General features: G+C 41.3%; 1 protein-coding gene across 1 annotated transcript in view; it reads left to right on the top strand.

Moving 5' to 3' along the window:
- The window catches only part of lrrk1 (leucine-rich repeat kinase 1), a 65,009-nt gene that overhangs the window by 13,027 nt on the left and 26,686 nt on the right, over window positions 1–25,296 (top strand). Inside the window, exons 4-25 of the mRNA XM_071908905.2 lie at window positions 1,120–1,291; window positions 1,871–2,050; window positions 2,683–2,819; window positions 2,933–3,159; window positions 4,483–4,610; window positions 5,767–5,930; window positions 6,713–6,850; window positions 8,188–8,300; window positions 9,614–9,684; window positions 10,287–10,416; window positions 11,623–11,735; window positions 12,118–12,332; window positions 14,054–14,218; window positions 15,790–15,962; window positions 16,445–16,565; window positions 17,315–17,474; window positions 18,405–18,583; window positions 18,675–18,772; window positions 18,987–19,158; window positions 19,251–19,420; window positions 22,245–22,384; window positions 24,516–24,837. Of these exons, the coding sequence (XP_071765006.2) occupies window positions 1,120–1,291; window positions 1,871–2,050; window positions 2,683–2,819; window positions 2,933–3,159; window positions 4,483–4,610; window positions 5,767–5,930; window positions 6,713–6,850; window positions 8,188–8,300; window positions 9,614–9,684; window positions 10,287–10,416; window positions 11,623–11,735; window positions 12,118–12,332; window positions 14,054–14,218; window positions 15,790–15,962; window positions 16,445–16,565; window positions 17,315–17,474; window positions 18,405–18,583; window positions 18,675–18,772; window positions 18,987–19,158; window positions 19,251–19,420; window positions 22,245–22,384; window positions 24,516–24,837 (3,488 nt within the window). The remainder of the gene's footprint in view (window positions 1–1,119; window positions 1,292–1,870; window positions 2,051–2,682; window positions 2,820–2,932; window positions 3,160–4,482; window positions 4,611–5,766; window positions 5,931–6,712; window positions 6,851–8,187; window positions 8,301–9,613; window positions 9,685–10,286; window positions 10,417–11,622; window positions 11,736–12,117; window positions 12,333–14,053; window positions 14,219–15,789; window positions 15,963–16,444; window positions 16,566–17,314; window positions 17,475–18,404; window positions 18,584–18,674; window positions 18,773–18,986; window positions 19,159–19,250; window positions 19,421–22,244; window positions 22,385–24,515; window positions 24,838–25,296) is intronic.

The raw sequence follows: 25,296 nt of genomic DNA, 5'->3' as shown, positions 1-25,296 counted from the left end.
TAATCAATATGTGACATAATTTAAGCGACCTTGTCATATATCCTGTAAATTCTGACCAGTGAGTTTGAATAAAATTGTCTGTTCACTGACAGTTTCTTCATCTTCAGTCATATACTTGCTGCCACCTAGTGTCAAACAACAGTAATGTTTAAAGCATTTTAGAGTAGTCAGCATTTTCTGTGACTACCATATCTATAGTACGTTATGAGGACACTAATAAGGAGTTATACTGGACTGATAATGTCTTATTCATAAGGAGTTAAAATGCAGTCATAATGTCTTATGACCATGCTTATAATAACACTTAATTAGATCAAATAACTAGTTATCAGAGGTTAAAAGCATGGTCATAAGGCATTATGAGTGCATTATAATTCCCTCTAAGTGCCCTTATAATGCACTATAGATATGGTAGTCATAGAAAGTATTACTGAGTTGCAATTTTGCCATTTAAAAGCATCCCATACACTGAACGCATGCAACTTTCTTCTAATAATATATTTTGGAGTGATTCTGTAATTGCAGCTACATTTTGCGTTTTTTTTAAATGAGTAAAATTTCAAAAATACATCTATATTTTTTCTCAAGGTCAAGTCGTGGTGATTTAATTTGAGAAAAAGGCAAGTTAACTTTTTTCATATTTAGGGCCTATCCTACTATAAAATGAGGAAAACTCTGTCCGTCTGTCTGTCTGCATCCATTTTGCTCCTCAATGGGTTGGCCAATCAGTCTGAAACTGCACATGGGCATTGAGCATTGGCATAGGCAGGGACTGACAAAGCAGATTTTTCCATTTTCCCAAATTTACGCTCTTTATGTGCATTTTTGGCAAGTCTGCGCGGAGTTGTGGCGCGCGCATCCCCGGGTATGGACTAGTATAGAGGCCTTGAACCAGATGTCACATTGTACTTTTAGAAATACAATTTTGTAAGCTTGAAATGCATAATTATTACATTTAATAACAATTGTATTATTAATATTGGCATAACAGCGTTGATCTCTAATTACTCTTGACCCACACTTTTTTTTTTATACCTGACAGGCTTAAAAATGTGTTCTTCCTGAGGACATGACATTTTTTGATGCAGATCAAATGATTCTTGTTGTGTGTTGATGTAGGTGCGTCTCCTGTGTGTGGCGACGCAGCATGGTGATGTGCAGAGTGTGTGTTACCTCCTACAAGACGCCCGTGTCGCTTTACCCCAGGAGCCGTCGGACAACAACCCAGCCATCCTAGCAGCGCACTACGGCCATGCAGGCCTGGTCAAAGAGCTGCTGGACTCTGTACCTGGTAGGAGGAACTAGGGTTAGACTGATATATGGAGCTAGACTGGATTTTTATTAAAGATCGGATATCAACCAGTCATGTCGTCCACTTCTGATATGATGCAGTTTGTTTGAATACATATTTATTGTAGAATTGATCAATACTACACTGATTGTCTATGGGAAGACCTTAACCTGAACTGATTCTAATGAGACATTTTGATCAGATTCCCCACGCATGAATATGAATAAAGAATAAAATTCTGGGAAAAACACAGAATAATTCAAAAACCCAGATCAGTTGAACCCTGGTAGTAATAATAATGATAATAGCAATATTCATAATACAGGGTTACAAAATTTAATTCACTTAGAACATCCACTGTCCGCTGAAAATAGTCAAGATGTTGACATAAGATGCAAAAAATGCTACAAGCATTGAGAGAAATAATCATGATCATAATATCTACCTAAATAATTGTGATAATCATTTTATGCATAATAATAAGAAGACAGTAGTAGAAGTAGCACAAGTAGTTTTAGTACTAGTCGTAGCATAGTTTCTTTATGTGCCTCTCTGACTTGTTTTCGGTCTCTGTGGCAGGTCCATGTCTGAGGAGAGACCTGTTGAACTGGATGTTGGCCACAGCTTGCCAGCAGGGGCATCTGGACGTGGTTCGGCTGCTGGTCCACAGTTACAAAGTCGACGCCCAGGACTGCGCCATCCACAGCGACGAGTTTGCCGTCATCACCGGCCTGCCGCTTTACGCAGCGGCACGTTCAGGTAGAGCAGAGAGGGCCGACACACGAGCCGCCTCTGGATTGTCCTGAAAATAGAATCTATAGGTAGAGCGTGACAGATGGTGGGAATATGGAAACTCCATATAGCTGTCAGTTCCATTTCACAATGTCTTCAGAAAGTATTTCAACCAGCTTGATTTTGCAGTCTGGATTACAATCTAGATTACAACACAATCTACACAAAAACAAAACCATAATGACAAATTCAAACCATGTTTTTAGAGGGGGTTCCAGGTCCCCAGCAAAATGAGGAATAGTTTAATTTCACTATTATTTAATTCATTAGAAACTATCTCTGACTACTGTTATCTCCCAACACACGGTATAGACAGTTTTATAATTGAATACTAAATCATCAACAAGTAAAATCATCATATATGGGTCCCTGGGACTAAATCTGATCAAATAAGGGTCCTTGACATGAACACATTTGACACGTCCACTTTTCTTTCTCTACACTGATTGGCAGTTTGGGAAAAAAAAAAAAAAAAAAAACCGTGGGATTTTTTCTGAATTGCCCTGCCAACCCTTACGGTAGTACTATACTTCCTCATTCAAGAGCGAGCACTCACTCTTTCATACAGTTGCAGTGAGTTAGTGTGTTTTCTGTTGCAGGCAATGAGGAGATCGCCTGGTTCCTGCTGCAAAACGGCGCAGGCTTCTCCTCATACACCCTGATGGATCATCCGGCCTTCAGCAAACAGCTCCTCAGACAGAAACTACAGGAGGCCTCCAATACAGAAGGAGATGAGGTGTGTGCAACGAATGACATTTATTTTCCTGACTGTAAACGAGCAGCTTCCTCTTCATCTCCTTGTCCAGCTTTGGCTCCTCCTCACCGTGCCGGCTCTCTCTCTCCCTGCAGGCGCTCAGTGTGTGTTGGAGCGGTCTGCAGCTGCCGTGGTTGGAGCTGGACTGGTTCATGGACGTCTCCTCTCGCATCGCCCACTTGGACCTGTCGTCCAACAGCCTGGGTGCCCTGCCCTCCGTGGTGCCCTGGGGTCTCATCCAGCTGCAGTCTCTAGATCTCTCCAACAACCTGCTGAGGGAGCTGCCGGCCGCCCACAGCTCCCAGGAGGTCATCTGCTCCAGGTACAGATGCCAGGAGGCTCTCTGGCTATGATGCAGTTTGTTCAGTTACATTTGTTTGATTATTTATTGTGTAATTCATCAATACTACCCTGGTTGTCTATGGGAAGCCCTTAACCTGAATTGATTCTAATGCAACATTTTGATTGGATTCCGCAAATGTATAGGTTTTATTACTATTATCCTGAGTTTCAATGGAGAGTTTTAGTATCGTCTAAATGCTGTTTCAGAGGCTTTTCCACCCTGACAAGTATAGAATTCTGGGAGAAACACTGAATAATTGAATTTTTGGGAATATTTTTGGCATGAAAGTGGTCACATTTAAAAATATTGAATATCGGCACAAAATGTTGGCTACCGGCAGTAGGTTTTGCTAATTGAATAAACATCCATGGAAATTCTCTTGCCAATTTTTTGATCCACTCTGAGTTACCTTGATCTTTTTGTCATTTAAAATGTGTCTTAGTGCAAGAGACTGAAATGGGGAAAGTACACGCAGGAACAAAAATGTTGCTCAAGTTGATTCAAAATGTATGTATACCCAGAGCCTTCCTCTGCTGGTTTTGTGCTACTGCTTCTTATTGGGAATGCACCACCACCTCTTCTTTTTTCCTTGACTGTGAGGACTTATATTATAATTTAAAATGTAAAAATGCCCCTTCTTTTGCCCATTTTATAGCTGCATTTTAATTCAAGTCATCACACAGGCATAGCTTACACTGTGTATGTACACTATCGCCAAACCCTCTTCAGTCCAAAAATATCTTTATTGGTATCGGACTTCAAAACTCATATCAGTCCATAGGCAGTCTCCCTGAGAGGCAGTTGCCCTCCTTGTTTTGTCCAGTTGAAATATAATATGCTGAGTGATGTCCGGATAGATTACTCAGTTATGTTGATCCATGTATATTTTATGCTGTCTGACCATTTGGAGCTTAGTAGAGCATAATTTCTCTGTCTCCATCCTCTCTGGTTTTATTTTTGGATGGCATTACAAATGAAAAAAATGTCAGTTGAGTAAGTTCCTCCGAGGTCAAGAAAAGCTGGCCGTTTATCGGAGTAGGAAACTCATAGTGGAATCAGGATAACGTCAGGACGTAGTTGAAGGTGTTTACGAGTCTTGTTGGAGCAGGATGAACGTGAACTTTGCCAACTACAAAGTTACGAGACACTGAGTAGACATACTCTTTCTGTTTTGGTTTTCCTTTGCTTTTGGTTTGCATGTCTTGTTCTGGGGTTCAACTTGCTTCCCTTATGAAACTGTGGGACTGTGGGATGTTAAACTCAAATAAACTCTCTCTCCCTCCCTGTTTCTCTTCCCTTCAGCTTGCGTCACGTAAATCTCTCTCAGAACCAGCTGACCAGTTTGCCGTCCGGACTTCTCCATCTGACCCGAGTCCAGAGACTTTCTGCTTCCAAGAATCAGCTAACTTCCCTCTTCGACATCCCTACTGGTATGCTTCAACTCACGTTATACTGCATTAATAGGCTATCTGTGTATTCCTATTGTAATTGACTTAAAGGGGCAAACAGTAAGATATTTACTGCCCCATAGCACAAAATGACCATAATATATCTGTAGAGGTTTGATCAATACCACTGACTCAGCCATTACTTGGCCAGGCACAAAATTTCAGGCTTTCAAAACTCATTTTCCAGCCTGTACTCTGTTTTGGAACAACTGATTGAAACTAATTTGGATTAACAACAACTGGAAGCAGGGCCGTTCCATCTGACATCAGACAGCCTCTCAGAATTGGTCAATTTCCCACATTCTTTAACCAACCATATAAATAAAGATGGAGTTTGGGCCCTGAATTCCAAGTAGTTTTTAAGAAATAAAGGTTTATTTGAGGTCCAGAATGGCCAATGGACAATATTGTCAGATAGCAGTTTCTCTGGAAATATTTGTGATGAAAATCAGAATGTGGGGGTGGGGGGTTGCTGGTGCTGCCACTGAGAACTTATACATAGCTAAAAGTCAAGCTGATCCCATTACAAATATGTTTTTTGGTATATCTTCAGTGGTGGAAAATCACATGTGGACCTATTTGTTCAGCCTCAGATATTACAGATATTTGTATGGAAATGGTGCATTATGCATTATGAAACTCTCTCATGATAAAATTACCATTTCAGTTATAATCTCTGTACTAATGTATATTTTCATTAAATATTGCCGTTGGGTAACAGGGGCAGAGGAACAAATGGAACTTTTTCACTGATTTATTTATTTTTTGTTAAATTTTCTTTTTGTTAAATTTTAACCATGAGTTAATTTGAATTCCTTCATTGCCTCAAATACACTCACATAAAGGTTTTGCCCCCTGAGATTGTGGCCATTTTGGAGCCCATTTAGACCCCTGTATCTTTAAAACTATGTAGAATATCATCACTAAGGTACATCTCGATTCACTTGAATACACGAGGATTGTGTGAAGACAAGTAACCTAAGCCTGTAAAATCCTGTCTGATTTCAGATGGAATGACTCAGCACTGTTTGCTGTTCAATAAAAATCAAAACGGGTTTACGGTTCTCCCTCTGAAGGCTTAAATGTGAGTTTTCTTCTTGCTTTTATTGTGTTCTACCTCTCTACTCCACCGTGTCAGCTACTAACTGGATCGGTCTCCGTAAGCTGGAGGAGCTGGACGTGTCTGATAACTGTCTGACCGGCCTGCCGACGGCCGTCATGCACTGTTTCAAATCCCTGAGCTTCCTCAACGTCTGCAGGAACAGACTCGCCACTTTCCCCGACCCCTGGGCCTGTCCGCTAGTAAGAAACTACACTGACACCAATACATTTACATAATGCAGAATGTTTGTCTTCTTTTAAGTGTATTTTTATTTTACATTTATTTAAAATAGAATGTTGGCCAGTTAGTGTCGTCCACCTCTGATAGGATGGATATGATGCTTGTTACATACATATTTATAGTAGAATTGATCAATACTACACTGGTTGTCAGATAAGACACTTTGGTTTGGATTCAACAAATATATGCATGAATATGTTTTGTTATTATTATTATTCTGGGTTTCAATGGAGAGTTTTAGTGTCCCATGATCTAAATGCTGTTTGAGGCTTTTTCACCCTGAAAGAATGAAATTCTTGGAGAAACAGTAAATCCTTGCCGTTTTGGGAGAATTTTTTTGCCATGAAAATGATCAAATTTACAGATATTTAATATCAGCACAAAATATCGCCCCTGTGATGGACCTGTCCAGGGTGTTTCCCTGCTTTCGACCTAATTGATGGTGGGATAGGCTCCAGCCCCCTGCAACCCTGTCTAGGACTAAGCGGGTAGAGAAAATGAATGAATGAATATCTGTTAATGGCAGCTTCAATCCAGAATTATCAGTATCAGCCTTCAAAAACCCATATCAGTTCAACCCTAACTTCTACCCTTGGCTCCTTCCCCCTGGTCCAGCATGTGTTGGATTGCTTTTCTCTTTGCAAATAAGTTCAGCCAATAAGTTATGTGAATCTTGTCAGAGACTACAGTGTGTGTAGTGTGATGATCTGAGCGTATAACACACTCTGTCCTCCCCATGCAGAAACAATGCAAAGCTTCTTCCAATGTGATCGAGAGTCTTCCCAACACCATCTCCATCTTCTGGAGGAATCAGCTGCAGGAAGTGGACTTCTCTGACAACAACCTGAAGGAGCTGCCATCGTATATATTTGAGCTGGAGGTATTTATGAGCATGAGATTATGCTGATGATTACGCTGATATTTCATGTTCGGTGAGTTCTAGCAAGGAGAATTGGGTCCATCATGTTACCTTCATAGTTGTTCCAACCTGGAGTGCTATGAGACATTTACAAAAAGATAATAAATACATCAAAATAATACATTAATTTATTTCAATTAGTTTACTATAATTTAAATTCGAGCAGTTGGTGTCTACTCAGCTGGTTGGAGTCACAGACAGGCAATAGATATTTATGGATGAATGCTGAATTGAAAAAAATAGATGCACCAATCAGAACAATATCAGTCCTCATTACTGGCTTCAAATTGTCGATTACATCAAAGGAGCTTTCCTGACTGTTTCACTTTAAAGTGTCTGGTCTGGACCTTGTTAGCAGTAGTCTCAAACCACACACACACACTCACACTCACACTCACACTCATATTTCTGTGATCTCTTAAAACGCCTCAAGATGGCACTGCTGCAATGCTGTGTGTGATATTTTGGTCAGTGACTTTACTGTCTTGTTCTGCAGTCTTAGAATTTAAAGCACCAGATTTGGTTCTCTAGGTTAGATTTAGAAATATTTGGTTTGCTTCACTAACAATAACGATGTACAGAAAAGGATGTTCACTCTGGGATCAGGAATGCTGAGCTCTCTAATGTGTTTACAAAAGAACGACTGAGACAAATTTGAGGATTTCATGTCCTACCTTTTGCTGCCTTTGCAATTCAAGTGTAAACATTATAGAAGCATAGACAAAATTATAAAGCATAGTTAAAGGAATGCACCAAATGTTTGGTAGACTGTCCCCCAGTAGATCTTGGCTCTGGTGCTCCATGTTAACACTTTAGCATACTCTATGTTGAGTGATAGTCGGCCACTAGCTTTATCCTGACTGATCCTTTAGTAATAAAAAGTTGTTGGTGTTTTCTATTATATGACCTGTAGATTCATACATTTAAAAAATGAAATATCATTACAGCTCTTTTAGCCAGATTAACTGTTGGAAATATTACAGGCGAGCGACCACATATTCATCCGCTGCGCCGTGATTTTAGCTGTGCACAGTCTGGAAACAGTGAAAGTAGTCCCAGGTAGTTGTATGTTGTTAAACAGTATGTTATTATTATCCATCATATTTTGTGTAAATCTGAAAAAACTTCTACACAAAACTGCCAGACACATGGATGATTTTGGTGTTTTATTAGGCTACTTAACGGCTAAGTTGACCAATGGGCCAATCACCCCGAAACTATTTTTTCTTTTCGAAATGAAAACATGAACAGATAGTTGAAAATATCTCTGCTCTACCCCCCCCCCCCCTCCCTGTCAGGCTCTGGTCTCCTTGAGGTTGTGTGGGAATCAGATTGCGACTCTCCCAGCCCCCAATAAGTGGAAATGCTCCAAGCTCAGAACCCTTGACCTTTCCAGGAACCAGTTGGGCAAGTAAGTCCATGCTTATATATCTGTACTGTAGCTCTGCTGTTACTGAACAACCGAGCCATTCTCCACAGTGTTCACTCAGACATTATCTTGAAACTAAATGCACTCACCACATTACGGAGCAAGTTCTGCCCATGATGTGAACCAGCTTTTGAGAAAGTTTTTAGTGTTAGACCAATTTCACCATATATCAGTAAGTATGCCTGTCTATGTTATTATTATTATCATCCTTGGAGATTTTTAGTGTCCCATGATGATCTAAATGTTGTTTCAGAGGCTTTTCCATCGTAATAAGAAAGTGTGGAGGAAACACTGAATAATTTTTTGGAACTTTTTGCCATGAAAATGGTCAAATATAAAGATATTGAATATCGGCACAAAATAACTGCTATCAGCAGCTTCGATCCAAAAAATATTGGTATCAGTATTGGCCTCCAAAGACCAATATTGGTTGAACCCTGGTTTTTAGTTTTTTAAGGATCTACCGGCTGGAATTATTGAAGAATTTGTTTTTAATCCATTATGAAATGTTCTTCAAAACATTCCTGGTGATTCAGTTATGAGTCAGTTATCCAAATTTTTTGATGTCACTCTGTTGTAACAAATATTGACGGCCCAAGACATTTTCCAAAAAATCATTCAGTAGACTAAACACAAGCTGACAACTGCTCAAGCAAGCTTTACGAGGTTTTGACAAAAAGAAGACTTTCGCTATTTCTAGTTCAGGGATTTATTGTTTGGAATTGCTTAATTTGCTTATTTCTGGTCGCTGTATGTGACTAGCAACATAATCTATTGTAGGTCACTTTTTGTCCATGTATCTCATCCGTGTTCGACATTCATTCAGCAAAATATTTACATGTATTTGATTCGGCATAATTTTTGCCCATGTAGGCCCATGCAAACTTTCTCAAAGATTAATACAGTTCAGACATGACATGCACCAAAGATGAGGTTTCACATCACCGTAGTCTCTGTAGAAGCTTTGAATAAGAGACACTAAACAGGCCCATGGATCTTAAGCCGTCAACTGAAGAGAGAAAATATAATTAGAACGTGTGATTTTGAAAATCTAGACTGTACAGAAAGTGTCTAGGAAACATCCTGGAGAGACATTATGACATGCCGAGATTCAAAACAGCCGTCAGTTGATGGTAATTTGGCCTTTGTAGTGATAAATCTGTCTAGACGTTTGAATCCCCTTAAATCCCAAAACAAAGTTACTAGCACTACAGTTTATAGATGATTGCTGTTACTATTCATATTCATATTACTTAACATCAGCGGACTTGTTTTTTTTAAATTGTGTACTTTAGAACAGAGGAGGGGTCCAAATCCAGGAGGCTGGCCTTCCTGACTACATGGAACAGGAGAGACCCAGACCCAGGTGGCTACACTGATTACTGCTTTGGATACATGGAAAGACATTTTGAGTCTGACTGTACAATTAGAGATAACAGCATTTGGTCGATGTTTACTTCCTTGCCACTAAAAACATTTCAGACAGGCATTGGAGAGGATGTCCTGTCCCATCAGGACCTGGGTTAGACCGATATATCAGTGTGCCAATATTGTCCTTTTATTAAAAATCAGATTTAGTCCAGTCAGTGCCATCCACCTCTGATATGATGGATATGATGCAGTTTGATTCATTATTTATTGTAGAGCACTGATTGTCTATAGGAAGACCTGAACCTGAATTGAGTCTAATGAGACATTTTGATCAGATTTTTGATCAGGCTTTTCCGCCCTTTCAATAATAAAATTATGGGGAAAACACTGAATACTTTTTGGCATGAAAATGGTCATATTTAAAAATATTGAACATTGGCACAAATTATCGGCTTCAGCCTTGTATCGGCCTTGAAAACCCATATTGGTCAAACCCACACAGGTCCATAATCCCGTTATTAGTTAGACCATAATGAACTGTATCTGTTGGTAGTGGTCTGTGTGTGTATTACCCTCGGCATGGCTCTCTCTTGGCAGTGTGTCCTATTGAGTTTCCCATGATTCTGCGGGATTCACTGGAAGTGCTTTTCTTGAACGACAACCAGCTGGAGTGCGTCCCCCAGTCGGTGTGTGGTCTGCACAACCTCACTGAGCTCTACCTCTCCAAGTGAGTCCCTCTGGCCCTGTGCCAGCCGTTTACCACCTCTCTCTCCCTCCTGTCCTTCCCTCCATCCATCTCAACATCGCATGAAATCTGTCTCTGTGGGGAACAGTACTGATGATGATAGTTACTAGTATACTAGTCATTAAAGTGGTAGTCGCAAGATCTGTGGGTTTTTTGGGGGGAGTTTTGTTTTATTTTGTCTCCATCTTTGTTGCTAAGCGCTCATTGCTGTGGTGTTTCTGCACTGCTCTTCCCAGAGATCACCTGTCAATCAGTGTGTCCAGTACTGTTTCCTGTTGAGTTTCTATAGGTGGCGCTCTTTTCTTTGTCTGTTCAGCCATGCTATTGTACTACCTACCCGGTTCTTCTATTTATTCCAAACGCACACATCACTTCCTGTGCATCAGAGGATTTTTCCTAGGAAAGAGCTACCAGACAGCGGCTGTTTAGAACAGCAGATGGAAAAGCTTTCATGAACTGGCAACAGGTTGAATCAGTGTTGTGTTATATATAAATCAGTGATAGAGAGTAGCAAAAGGGACATTTATTGATAAATATCATGGAAGATTACTTGAACATGTTGGCAATGCTCATCAGTAAGGCTAATGGGCAGAAGACAAGAGAGATGACTTGAGTTGAGATTTCTTGAAATATAGCTGAGCTGGTATTGGGTCCGTCTGCCTGGTGCAGCTGTTTCCAGCTGGTTTATACAAGGAACAAATGGGTCAGCTCACACAAACTCCTGTCACAGAGATGGAAATGTTCAGGAAGTCCTTGGATCCACACTGCTGTGGCGCTGCCAAAAAGGGATTTCTCGCCATTGCCGAGACACATAGTGGTTCTCAAAGTGGGGTTCAAGGGCCGCCATGAGGTCTTTCAAGGAGGTTCCAGGGGTCCTTAGGGAAGTGAGGAATACTTTAATTTCACTGCAATTGAATTCACTAGACTTTTTTTTCCAATTAGAGAATGTATGGGAATTACTAAAGCGTAGACAGTTCTACAATTCGGTGCTAAATTAACAATTAAAATCTTCCCATATGGATCCCTGGGACTGAATCTTATCAAATGGTGGTCCGTGGTCTAATGCTTGTCCATTTGGGGGCGTTTTTCCATCTGATTGATTCTATAAAAAATGTTTGCTGTGAACATGCTGTCCTTATTTAATTAACTTAATCTTGATCCACGCTGTCTCACATGTTATGAGAACAGTAATCCTACAATCCGGGAGCTACCAGCAGAGCTAGGTCAGCTCTCCAACCTGTGGCAGCTGGACATCGAAGACCTGAATATTACCAATGTCCCTCAAGAGGTCAGGAAAGAAGGTACACTAACCCTAACCCAGCTTCTACTGCCTGAATTTTTATATATGGCTAAAAAAATTCCAAGATTAAAAAGGAATCTTGGCTAAAAAAAAATTGTGAACCAGTGTCTTCACTAATTAAAGCTGCATTAGGCAACTTCACGCTTGGTGGCCCCAAGTGGCAGTGAGGAATAACTGTTTGAATTTTATTTTGGAAAGTTTGAAGGGCTTCATTACCCAGAATGTAATGTGACATCGGTAAAGTGCGCACTCCATGTCTTAGGCTCATAAGATTGGTGGATTTTTACATTAAATTCTTGCCTGGTGCAGCTTTAAGGCCTCATGACTTCTTCAGAAATCTTCCAACAGACTTAAAAATAGATGCAACATTGCTGGTTTCCCAGGTCCTGCGTCCGTCATGGCCTTCCTCCGGGCCCACCTTCGAAAGGCAGAGCCCTGCAAGCTGCTGAAGATGCTCGTGATCGGTCCTCCGAGGCAGGGGAAGACAGCCCTGCTGGAGGCTGTACAGACCGGCAAGACGTCCCCCTTCACCCCTGCAGAACGCAGCATCTCCACCTCCACCTGGGAACTGGACAAACCCAGCGGAAGCAAAACCAGCGTGAGGGAAAGCACACACAACACATACTGTACATTCAGTACATAGTCTAGAAAGGGTTGGGATGTTTAGACAACTCTAACAACGAGAAGGGAAGCTCTACTGTCTTTTAAATCCAGCTAATTATGCTACTGGTTAGTTTAAATAGTTAATTTCTACTGTTATGCAACTTGTAAATGAAACAGATTGCAAAGCACGTTGAAATTCCTTGTCCTCCTCTATGACTTTTTTTTTAAAGCATTGATATCTCACATTTTCCACGATGTTCGTGATTGCTTTTTATAATCTGTGTCCCTGTATGTTGCTTGATGCAAGACTGAATTGTATTGTGTATTTTCTCTGTCATCTTTATGAATGTTCTTTGTTCTCAGCTCTTCCTTGAAAAACATTTCGCTAGGGTCAGAAATGAGAAAGGAAAAAAATGAAACTCTTGGAACTGGTTCATTAAGACCACCACTGAACCATTTAAATGTGGTTTAAAAGATGTCATCTTCCCGGCAAAGACTGACTCGTATTTCCTATCCGGTGTGAGTCAGATCAGAGAGAAAGAGCCCTTTCACTCCTTTAGACAGACCTGTCTGGCCAATAGTGGGACATGCAGCCCCAACTCCCAACCTTTTAACTTCTCTGTATTTTACTGGCTTACTTTGAGTGGCACTCTGCACTGTCTGTGTTCCCATACCAACGTGTGTCATTCTGAGTGGAGATAAGGGGGTTTTGGTATCAGACATGTGTTCCTTGCACAGTAGCACAGTAATACAAATACCAATGCAAAATAAGTAGAAATTCCAAGGCAAAACTCCTCTGAAAATACTAAAAAGTCTTTAATAACTGATGAATAGTGTAATACTTGTCAAACTGTAATAAAATGTCAATTTAAATGGGCTGACAATGCTATACAACCTGTTAATGTTATAAATTCCCTGATAATGTTTCACATTATTATATTAATCGGCCATTATGACTTTAACTGGTGGTATAATAATAATACTGACAAATTATTTGATAACTCATAAGGAAAAGGAGAATGTAATAACTGGAGTTGTTACATTATTAAACAATATTTTTATTGCAGCATTAGTTAAAGATATGTTACACCCCTTATCGTCGTGATGTTATTACTTATATTAACAGGATTTATTAGATTATTAGACATTAGAGGAACGTTTTATTACATTTTGACGAGTTATCACTTTACTCATCAATTACTACATTATGCATCGCTATAGTACCTTTTTTGGATGGTGGATGCCTTTTTGGAATGAAACTCTTCCTATGTGTCCAGTATTACTAAAAGTACCCTTCAATAATCTACAGGTTTTTCCTTTTTTTTGTCTGTTGTATGCCTAGTTATATGAATTGATAATGGACATCCTCATAGGAATACATTATTGTCTGGGTTTTCTGGGGTGTTGGGTGGGATGGGGAAGGTGGAGAGGAAAGGGGGGGGTTGTTTGGTCATTTGCCAACTTGTGAGAAATTAATGAATAAACTAATGAAAAAATCCTTTATTTGGCACTGCATCTTGCAAGTTTAAAAATGCAAATGTGATGGCTGAGGTGCATTTTTAACCGTGCGAGAGGCAACAAACAAATAAATTAAGGCTTTTTATTATTTTCAGGATAGACACCTTGGAAGTTTTTAATTCTTGTCTCATCACATATTTACATGTCAGCCCCTTTTTGGCTTAACGTTGACTGAGCGCTCTTCCTGTGTGCAAACAGAGAGACTCGGTGGCGTTCAACGTGTGGGACATCGGCGGCCCGGCGAGCATGTCGACAGTGAACCAATGCTTCTTCACCGATAAGGCCCTGTATGTGGTGATCTGGAACCTGGCTCTGGGAGAGGAAGCGGTGGCCAACCTGCAGACATGGCTGCTCAACATAGAGGTGACCCTCAGCACCCGCATGCATCATATGGATCTCATTACGTCTAGTTGGGTTAGGGGCGTACACTTCAGTAGATGCATCGAGAGCCCGGTTAGAGCTGCAGTTCAGTCTCAGCGGGCCAATAAATACAGGGTGTGACTTTGTGACTCAGAGAGTTGTCGCTGTTGGCCAAAAAGGTCACGTTTGTGTTTCCAGTGAGAGGGGAGGAGTGATCTGATTTACAGGAAAATCGGTCGCTCTTCTGACCACGTGAACTGACCACAGTGTGATGGATGTCGTCTAGAGGGAAGCACGATGACGTGGGATGTTGAAACTGCTTTAGCTTTTCATTTCAACATTTATTGAAATGCTTCATTGAAGCATAATTGCCTTAGCTGTATTTTCTAATGTCGACCCCTGCCTGCCAGCTGATTCGTGGTCCTGTCACTGGTGAGTTTACAGCACTGATGCTGCCAGGATGCGATTCCCTCCGTAGCCACCCACGCTAAAAAACTATATGCAGTCGTGGCACCAAGGTGTACTGGGTGAAAGCATCTAATGAGTGGGATGTGTTTACTTAAAACGTTTTTCTTTTCTTTTTTTCCTTTTATTCCCTCATTCTCTTTAAGCATTTTGTTCTCTCCCTGAGCCTCTTTATGACCCTCTCTCTACACTCTACATTGTTATTCTACTCTACAGTCCCATTGTAATTTACAAGTGACCAGGTCAGATTTGTGTGTTTGCTGCCATTACGACATTGGTTGTCATAGTAACAACGCAGGTGTGTGATTAAGGCCACATTCACTGTCCAACAACTCTGGGTTTTAGCAACACGCTAGTTAGATGAAAGTTTGGCTGCTGCTTATTCTGACTGTTTTTATGACACCATTTTCTAGCCGCGTTGCAGAACACATTCGCCACATGAGACGACGTCAGTCACTGCCATGTTGTTTGGTGTTCCTGTCACTGCTGCTCTCTTGCTTGTTCTCCTCCATGTTTGTGGTTCTCTGCTATTCTTGTTGCAACGTGTGAACACGGGTTGCATGGGGAGTGATGGGAAAGAAAACACTGGAAATCTGATCTGAGTAGTCACACTGAGTTGCATTTCCAGAGATGCGATTTGAATCGCTTTTCAGACCACCTACAGTTGTGGTTTAAGTCTGATCTGAAAACTCTGATTCCATCTGGATTTTATTTGAGCTGCCGGCCTAAACATAGCCTACCTATCAATGAAATGTTGTCTGAGTGACTCACATTGAGGATTGTCAGGGTGTGTTTAAGTCCTGGTTTAATTTGTGTACATAGGAAATGAGACAGGTGATTAAAGCTGCGCTACACAATTTGCACGTTGCCGGCTCCAAATAGCAGCGAGAGGTAACTTTTTGAAAACTGTTTGAACTTCAATACCCAGTAATTATATAACATGACGTCAGTAAACTGCAGCCCTGGGCCGTCTTTATACCAAAGGATACCAAAGGGACGTTCTCCTAATTTGTTATAACTACTTTGCTGCCTCCTTCCTACGCTCAGCTCGGTCTTTATTTTAGACATTTTTAATATGAGGCTTTGTCCCTGTGTATTCTGGCCTGTAGGCGCGGGCCCCTAACTCTGCAGTGGTGGTTGTGGGAACTCATCTGGACCTCATCGACACCAAGTTTCGCACAGAGAGACTCGCCACGCTGAGAGCGTACATCCTGGCACTGTGCCGCTCCCCCTCCGGGGCTCGAGCCACCGGCTACCCAGACATCACCTGCAAACACCTGCAGTCAGTGCACATCTCACTTTTTATAGTTTAGGCATTCAGCAGGCCCTGTTATCCACAGTGACTTACATGCAACAGTATGTGTGTACCATAGTTAGATCCATATATCAGTGTGCCGATATTGACTTTAAATTAAAAATCTGATATCGACCAGTTTCGTCCACTGATGATACGATTGGCGGTTCCTTGACCACAGTTTAATATTTTAGTGTCTCATGATGGTCTAGATCTGTTTCAGGGGCTTTTCTAACCTGACAAGAATATTATTCTGCGGGAAACGCTGAATACTTATATTTTGGGGATTTTTGGTGCAGGACAAATTATATATTGACACAAAATACCTATTCCAGCTGCTATCAGCAGCTTCAATCCAAAAATGTTGCTATCGGCCCTCAAAAACGCATATTGGTTTAACACTGGTGTGTACACACTTCAATGTGTTCAAATCTGTGTGTGTGTGTGTGTGTGTGTGTGTGTGTGTTCAGTGAGGTGTCATGTAAGACCCTAGAGGGCTTGGATGGGCTGAAGAAGCTGATCTACCAGGTGGCCTGCTCCATGAAAGACAGCAGCAGCTCTGCCTGTGGCAACAAACTGGTGGGCAGACTGGTGAGTGAATGGGGTTTGGCTGTCAGGAAAAAGTCTGAAAATAAATTAGCTAAATTTAAGGTTTTAAAGTATTAAAATGTCTTAAATCCAGTTATTATTATTATTATAATTAGATGTCTTATTTGCAATTACGAGTTCCTTAACAAATTTGGCTGATATGTCGCTCTATTCTGACTGATTGTGGGCGCTGTGAGAGGCTCCAGTTGCATCTATGTGGTGATCTGCAGCTACAAATTTTTGACTAAGAAAAAAAGCTATGTATTTATACATTTAAATATAGTCTTTCAAATTAAAGTTGTGGAGAACTGGGAAGCTTTGAATGGTTGTTATCAACTTTTCATCCATTTTGTACTTGTCAAGCCGAAGTATTATTCATGAAAAACAATCACATCGAACGAGTTTCCTGGTTGCTCAGCTCACAGTGTGGAAGCATGATTAGATTAATACGGAAATGGATTAGTAGTACAATATGCACCATATCTGCTTTACTAAACACAATACTGGTGTCCTTTTTCCTTGACTGCTCATTTATAGTTTCACAACTTTCATCAGTTATTTTAAATTAGAAATTGGATGGCTTTGGCAGCTTTTTTTGTTTGTTTTATGAATTGGTCTTAAATTAAATTCCAGGCAACACTAAAAAGGCCTTAAAAAATCTTTTGGCTAATTTGACTTCAACTCCTTATGTTATGGGATGTGATTAGAGCACAAGAATACAAAATCCCTCTTCTAATTCCTTTCTACATTAGATCCCCCGGAGCTACTTGACACTGCAGGAGGCGGTGATAGCAGAGCGGCAGAGGCGAGATGCTGAGGACGAGGTCCAGTACCTGACCGAATCCCAGCTTGACCGGGTCATCGAGCAGAACCCAGGAAGTGACATCAGAGACTACGAGGACCTGCAGACCGGTACTGCACCTTGGTCATTAACCAACTGAAATATGAAAAACATTTGGGAATGATTGTCAGAGATTCACAGGGTGCCACTGCTTTATTCTAGCCCCGTAGTAAAGAGCTACTTGTGCTAATTGAGGATGAATCAAAGCCTGCCTCTAGTGTAAATGGATTGTCTCTATTCTTGTCAGTTTTCATTGTGATTGTGGGTGCATAATGGTCTGCTATATTATATTAATCAGTCTCTGTTCGTTCAGTTGTCACATTCATCATCTTAGACACCGCTGACTGGATTTAGACGAAACTTGAGGAAATTATGCATCTCACCACTGCGTTCCAGTATTTTCAAAATAACATTGATTGGCCCGTAGCTTTATAACAAGGTGACATATTTTGAGGTTTCGTGCAGCACTATATAGTCAAAGTGGGCTGCCCTAATAAAAGAATACCACTGCTTTGACTTTATTTTGATTGAAGACTTTCTCAGCATTTAACTAGCTAATGTTAACAGTTACTGTACAGTATATCAGCAGTCCCTATCTGAAATGTTGATAATTGGCTGGTATCAAATAAGGTAAATACCTAAAGTTATTTCTTTCATTCCATTACAAACCTTGACTTTTGCACTGCCTTTTTCTCTGCATGTAACTACTAGTAGGCTTTGTTTGACTTGTCAAACTCAATTTCCCTTGCATATTAGACCGAATGCCAGATAGAAAACAGAAACATTAAGGTGTGTGTTTTATTTATTTAGGTAAGCTTATTCTCATCCTATTTATTTTGGTGAGCTTACCCAACACCCCACTGGCACCACCCCCTTGACTAACATTCCCTGTGGGAAACCCTGTATTTGTTACTAATTGGCCCAGAGGGGGGACTGCATCATTTCTGAAGGGGGGGGAGACATGTTTACAGTTCTCTTCTTCATATTGTATGTGCGTCTAGCCATCAACTTCCTGATCGAGACAGGGACGCTGCTGCACTTCCCGGACACCAGCCACGGCCTCTGCACCCTCTACTTCCTGTGTCCCGTCTGGCTGTCGGAGTGCCTGGAGAGGATCATCCACCTCAAGTCATCTCGCTCTGTGGCTAGGAACGGGGTGATCCGCGCTGAAGACCTCAGGGTAAGGCAGCAACTGGCAAAATAATGAGCTGCTTGAATTTCAAATTTGACTCTCTGTATGGTGATTTCCTGGGGTGTTTTCTGTTGTGCAGATGCTGCTGGTAGGAACAGGGTTCACCCAGCAGACAGAGGAGCAGTATTTCCAGTTTCTAGCCAAGTTTGAGATTGCTCTGCCTGTGGCCAGCAGCAGGTAAAATACTGTTGACTTGCTAATCTAAGCCTACTCAGCCATTTATTCACATTGGTGAACATTCCCAGACATCTGTCTTATTGTTCTGCACTTTTGTCATTCTTATCTTTAATTTATTCTTTTTTTTACATCTTTCTAACTGATGCACTGTTCTCTGACTATGTTCCATCGTTCTCTACACTACACTATAATGTTTCCTCCTCTGGTTCTGTAGTTATCTGCTGCCCCACCTCCTACCCCCTAAACCAGCCATGGACATCCACTGCTTTCGCCAGCAGACCAACAACACCCTGCAGCGCCTTTTCAAGATGAGCTTTGTTCCCGCTGGATTTTGGGAGCGCTTCATCGCCCGGATGCTCATCAGCCTCACAGAGATGGACCTCCAGGTACTGAAATCTGCACATATCATGTATCACCCATTTTACTTGCATACTTGTGTTACGTTTCACATTCTGGCTTCAATTTTCCATTGGCGCAGTCGTTCGAGCCAAAACGAAATGCCAGGAGCCAGTGCAGCAGGAACTCTGTGATCTACAGCTTTGCTGGAGCCCAGCAGAGGAACCGCTGCAGCACCTTCAGAGTCCGACGCAGCCAGACCATCTACTGGAAAGAAGGGCTGCTCGTCACCTTCGACGGGGGTTACCTCAGGTCAGAGCAGGGGCTGGAAGAGAAGGAGGGCCAATAGGATGTGATGAATGCTAATGTGATGAGCTGAAGGGTTGGAAAACCTTGATTAAAGGGTGTGGAGCTTCAATCAGACTCAAAGCCTCAGCCTCAGGAGCCAGTTCTGAATCAGGAACAGCAGAGTTCAGTCAATAAAGAGTCGTGGGGGCAGACAGCAGGTCAATATTGGTAGCATACCGGTTCCCAAGAAGTGGATAAGTTCCACAGTGTATCCTGGAGCTTGCTTTGGGGATTTCTGAGTGATGCTGTCTTTCTAACAAGGTCTTGAATGATAACAATGAACAGTCCCACGTTTATTTGAGATATGCACCAAAACAAGATACTACATGTACTACTGCTACTGACACTCGAACCAGGAACCTCGTTTGGCCAGGAGCATGGTCAAACCTGCTGCCTTCTTCCCATCCCAGGCCATATCAGTACAAATTACATGTGTACAAAGGATAGCTGACATTGCAATGTCTCCTGCTGGCCAAGGCCTGAGACTGTGAGTCATTTGTAGCTACTTAGAGGAGAGGTTACTACTTAATTTCATTTCCTTCAGTACACATCATGAGTTTGACAAGGTACTTGGTGTTCAAGTTCCACTCTGGACCACTCATGGTTTGAATTTTGGATGAAAATGACATAAACTGAATCTGTGGTTATTTTACTGGCTGGACATGCAAAAACAGCAGGCGTGCATAGGCCAAAAAATCTGAAGATGCAACAGGAGCCTGCACTCACAAAAAGAGGAAAAAACAAGACTAAACGACAACTCAAACCAAGATGTGTAAATACAAAGTTTCCATTGTATTCTCATCCTGGAGTTGGGGTCAACTGGAAAACATTTTGCTGTTTTTCACTTTAGCACGCCACTACTTGGGTCGGATGAAGAATAAAATGGAAAATTTACATTTAATCAGATCGGTTTGAGATGTTTGTCTCTTCCATTTGTGAGTGTGAGCTCTTCTTGCATCTAGTCTTCATTACCTCTACCATCGAAGTTGGAACAAGGTTTTGTTTTCACACCTGTCTGTCTGTTTGTTTGTTAGATATCTTAAAAAGTACCAAACAGATTTGGCTGAAATTTGGTGGACAGATAGCCTTTAGCCCAAGGACCAGTTGATTAGACTGTGGTGGCTATCCGGATCTTGGATTTCCACCATTAGAGGATTATCATTTTTTAGCCGTAACTGTTATGCTGCGTTCATGTGCTGGTGGGAATGTGCGACATGTCGGCTGCTAAACAGCATTGCATTCACGTGTTGTTTTCTCAGAAAATGAAATCGGGAAGAGAAACGATAAAGAAACGTTACAGAAACCGTTACAGAGGCAAGTTGGAGAATTGTTCAGCGCTTGGTGGAGGTTTCTAGTTTCTAGAGCGCCTTCTAGTTGAATTTAGTTTTAGACTGATTAAATAAATCCTTGATGTGAGATTGAGTTTCAATTCTCAAAACATTAGGAGGATCATTGAGATCGACTTTTGCCTGTTGTGTTTGACTTGTGGGAATGAGACATGCACGCAACTATGGTCACTTCAGTTTATATGGTGAGAACTGCGTAGATATCAGAATGCGGACAGGCTGCCAGGCTACAGGATTGTAATGTATGTCACCCCCAGGCACTAGCTAAACCCTATAGGAACCCATCTAATTAATCCCATCCAGAGATTCACAGCACACTTGGATTGTATGAATGAATAAACTGTTCGTATCTCCCAATCTCCACATGTCCTCTGGGTTTTTCAGTGCTGCATCTCTCTGTGATCTAACATGATCTGATAGGGGAACAGGAAATTTAGTTTTCAACTTATTCTAATGTGTGGCTGCTGTTGATTTTAACTAGGGGGAGACTGGTATTCATTTCTCAAGGCTGATACTGTTACCGGTATTTTTGTATTGAAGCTGCCGATAGACAACATTTTGTGCTGATATTCAATATCTTTAAATGTGGACATTTTCTTGCTGAAAAAATCCTAATAATTCCAAGTATTCAGTGTTTTCCCAGAATTGCATTCTTGTCAGGTTGGAAAAGCCTCTGAAACAGCATTTAGACCATCATAGGACACTAAAACTCTCTATTGAAACCCAGACTAATGAAATTGTTTTAGATGGGCTGACAGCTCCTTAAAGCCAGGTGACCCACCACACCTATTCAGTGGCAGGGGAAACTCTAGGATACATTAGGCCTTTAACAGAATAAAGATGTGAAAATGTGCAAACAAAATACATTTTCATTACAGGCTTTACAGACTCTTTATGTAGCTGTGGTCAGGGAGGAACTTCCATTATATCGGAGGTGGATGACATTGACTTGCTGATATCTGAATTTTACTAAAAGGCCAATGTCATCCTGATATATTGTCAAACTGCTATATCAATCTAACCTTAATTTGCTACTATACTTGAAATGTTGGTGATCCAGGAATTGAAGCTTATTGTAGTCTTGGATTTATAAGTCACTTTAAGAAGAGTGTTTGCCTTAAAAATAACCAGATGCCTAAATACCTTGTAGATTTAGAAAAGCATTGCAGCATTGAGAGGGTTTGGAAACATTACGTACAATATGAGAATAGACTAAAAAGGATAAAATTAGGAAAAAGTGACAAATTATAAGAACATCAATATTTTTGCAATATACAACTAATGAAAGGAAAAAGAGAATACACAAATGCCTTAAATACCTTAAATGTAGTTGTAGGAGAAAGTGGCTTATGCTGGTCCTGCTGCATCAGACCAGCTGCTGTGTTGGGGATGCTGAGACTTCCAGTTAAATGAGATCTCAGCATGCGTCTCTGTCCCTGCAGCGTGGAGTCGTCGGACGTCAACTGGAAGAGGAAGAAGAGCGGCGGTATAAAGATCATCTGCCAGTCAGAAATGAGAGATTTCTCTGCCATGGCTTTCATCACAGACCATGTCAACTCGCTCATCGAGCAGTGGTTCCCCGGTCAGTGGATTTTCTTTTCCTCAGTTTCAGTAGCTATGTTTACCTGAGCCTTATTTTCCTAGTTTTTGCCATTATGACGAATGATTATGTTCAAAATTTTGACTTAATTCACTGTAGATCTTTACGTTCTTCCAGTCCGCAAGGAGCGATGCTGTCGATGCTACACACAGTATCTTTACTCGTCATCCAAAATCATTTGTATTTATGGATTTAAAATCAACCATAAACGAACTACAGCAAATATTTCTCGCTTTGGCCCTTTCACTGTGTACTGGAGAGCAGCTCTTCCTGCAAACTGGAGGCATATAAAGCTCTATAGTGAAGTATAGTGAAGTGACAAAATTTTGAACACAATCCATAATCATGATGGCAAAACGTAGGAAAAAAGGGTTAGGTTGAAAATAACCGGGATTATCCTTCAAGGTGTTATTCAGGTTAATCTGTTTACATGAACCTTTGACAACCTGTGATTGAGTCTCCCTGTTGCCATGAATTAACCAGTTAACGGATTATTCCCCCTCTCTCCTTGACTGAGCAATTGTAGCTTACTTCTAATATAGGGGAATGACATGGTGATCCCAGTTGTAATCTGTGATGTTTTCTTTGGCATCAAAATGTACCTATAACACTGTGCAGTTTGTGCAGACCATAAAAACCAAAAGTGAAAGGAGTAAGTGCACATAGCTAATGGAGCCATTTCAAACAAGGGTTCTGCAGCAAAACTAGAGTAGAGACCATTTGGAAAATATCTAGAAACTTTGAAATTAAACTTTTTTTGCAGACATAATGCATTTGCACCCAGTTTTATAACAGTGATAGTATTTTATGGTGGATTTTTCCTCTTTCTCTTTCTCTCTGCAGTCAGTCATGTGAATTGTCAGGTGCACTTGCACCACATGCTGTGTTTACCTCCACCACACCAACTCCATCAATTCACGCTGATCCCTTATTGCTGCCAGTTGTCAATTTCTCAGTCAGACCCACCTGCAGTGTGCATGGCTGCAGTCTTCATGCAGCTTTTAGCAGACTTTGCTAGATTATTGCTGTTGATTACCGGTCAAATCTCCACTTGAGGTTATCAGATAGCTGTGGCAGCTGAATTACTCTGCGTGAATGGGATGTAAATATGTGACTGGTGATGGTTTCTCTGCTTGATATGCTGGCGATTAACTAAATTACGCATGAGTCTTAATGGGTGCTTAGGTAACTGGTTCCAAAAGTGGGGTGTGGGGCCACCAAGGGGTCCTTGAAAGGGTCCTGGGGGTCCTCAGCAAAATGAAAGATATTTTAAATTCATTATTATTGCTATTTCATTCACTGAACATTATTTTAATGAAAAAATGTGTAAGAGTGACTGCTTTGATCATAGGGTGCCCTCTCTCCGCTATTATCTCCCCAACGATAACAGTACTGTAACTGTTTTCTACGTCCTATCTAAAAACAAAAATGTTCTCATGTAGAGTATGTGGGAAAAAATCCTTTCAAATGGGGGTCTGTGGCCTGATGGATATCTGTTTTGGGGGTCCTTAGTGTGACCAGTTTGGGAAGCCTTGTCTTAGGTCACATTGGCATCATGCAATGATATGTCTCCATGATCCAACTGAAAAATGACTTTTAAGCAAACTTTTGAGATGTCATAAAAAATGCTTCTAGTTTCCATCAGCTTGAAAGGAATAAATAAACCAGAAAAATGGAAGGAGTCTTTCAAGGATTGATTAGTATTGGGCAAGTTGTTATTGTTCTTTAGTGGCAGCTAATGTTGGCCATATTTCATGCTTTCTTCTGAAGCAAATAAATACACTTGGCATGTTCTAATTTAACTAATGGTGATACAACCATAATAGAGACTTATACATGGGAACGACAGCAGGTCAACAAAATTTTCCGCATCAAGCAAGCTTAAAAACGTTCTTGCGATATTGATGAAATTTCATCAGATTTTGTCGTTTTCCATTCAGCTTTTCTGATTTGATCCACATAATTCACATACAAATATTTGAAACCCAGCTAATGGTGTGTGTGGGTGGGTGTGTGTTTGTACACAAGGGCATTCACACTCACCCAGTTTTCAGCTCTTCAATAAACAATACACCATGTAGCACTCTGAGCTTGTTCGTGTCTCCTCTTGCAGCTTTGACAGCCAGTGAGAGCGATGGGAGTCTCCTCATCGAGCAGTACGCCCCCTGTCCCCTCTGTGCCTCATGGGGCCGACAGAGCCAGACCGACCCCCCATCCGGCCGGCCCGACCAGGGAGGAGGGAGAGGAGGATGCGGAGGAGACGATGGAGGAGGAGGAGGAGGAGGAGGAGGGGGTGGCGTGCACTACTTCAACATGGAGGACTGTGTGCTGGCTGCGGTGGAGAAGGAGCACATCCTCTGTCCGCAGCACCCCGACCAGCCGGTGCCCCTCCAGGAGCTGGTTCCCGAACTCTTCATGACAGACTTCCCCTCACGGTAACCTCTCACCTTTGACCCCAGTCTGAACCTTGTGGCATCACATGTTATGTTTATTTTGTTGTTGTTGTTGTTCCATTCAAAGTCAGAAGTGGGAAATTCCCAGCTGGTAAAGTGTAATTACAACCTCTGTGCGTTCCGGTGCTCCAGCTCGGAAAAACCAGGGAAGAAACATGGAGGACAACGTGATTTCCTTTGCCCAACATGAAATACTGTTCCCCAATCAACAGCTGATATGTCAATGATATTTGGAAACATTAGCTAGCCTATGTTTAACCTTTAACCTCTTAAGTGTTTTAATAAAGTGAATGTCATTTTGCAGATTATACAGATGTTAAAAGCAATGCTGTGTCGAGTTTACAGTGTATGCTGCCATGTTGACGTGACGTCAGATAACTGAATCCCGGAGACCTCAGGGTTAAGAAATCCTGCCTGAGTCTCCTACTTAGAATTCCAGCT

Source organism: Centroberyx gerrardi, chromosome 1 (assembly GCF_048128805.1).
Source record: "Centroberyx gerrardi isolate f3 chromosome 1, fCenGer3.hap1.cur.20231027, whole genome shotgun sequence".
Taxonomy (NCBI): domain Eukaryota; kingdom Metazoa; phylum Chordata; class Actinopteri; order Beryciformes; family Berycidae; genus Centroberyx; species Centroberyx gerrardi.
The sequence above is the reverse complement of the archived record's forward strand: the minus strand, read 5'-3'. Positions and strand labels throughout refer to the sequence as shown.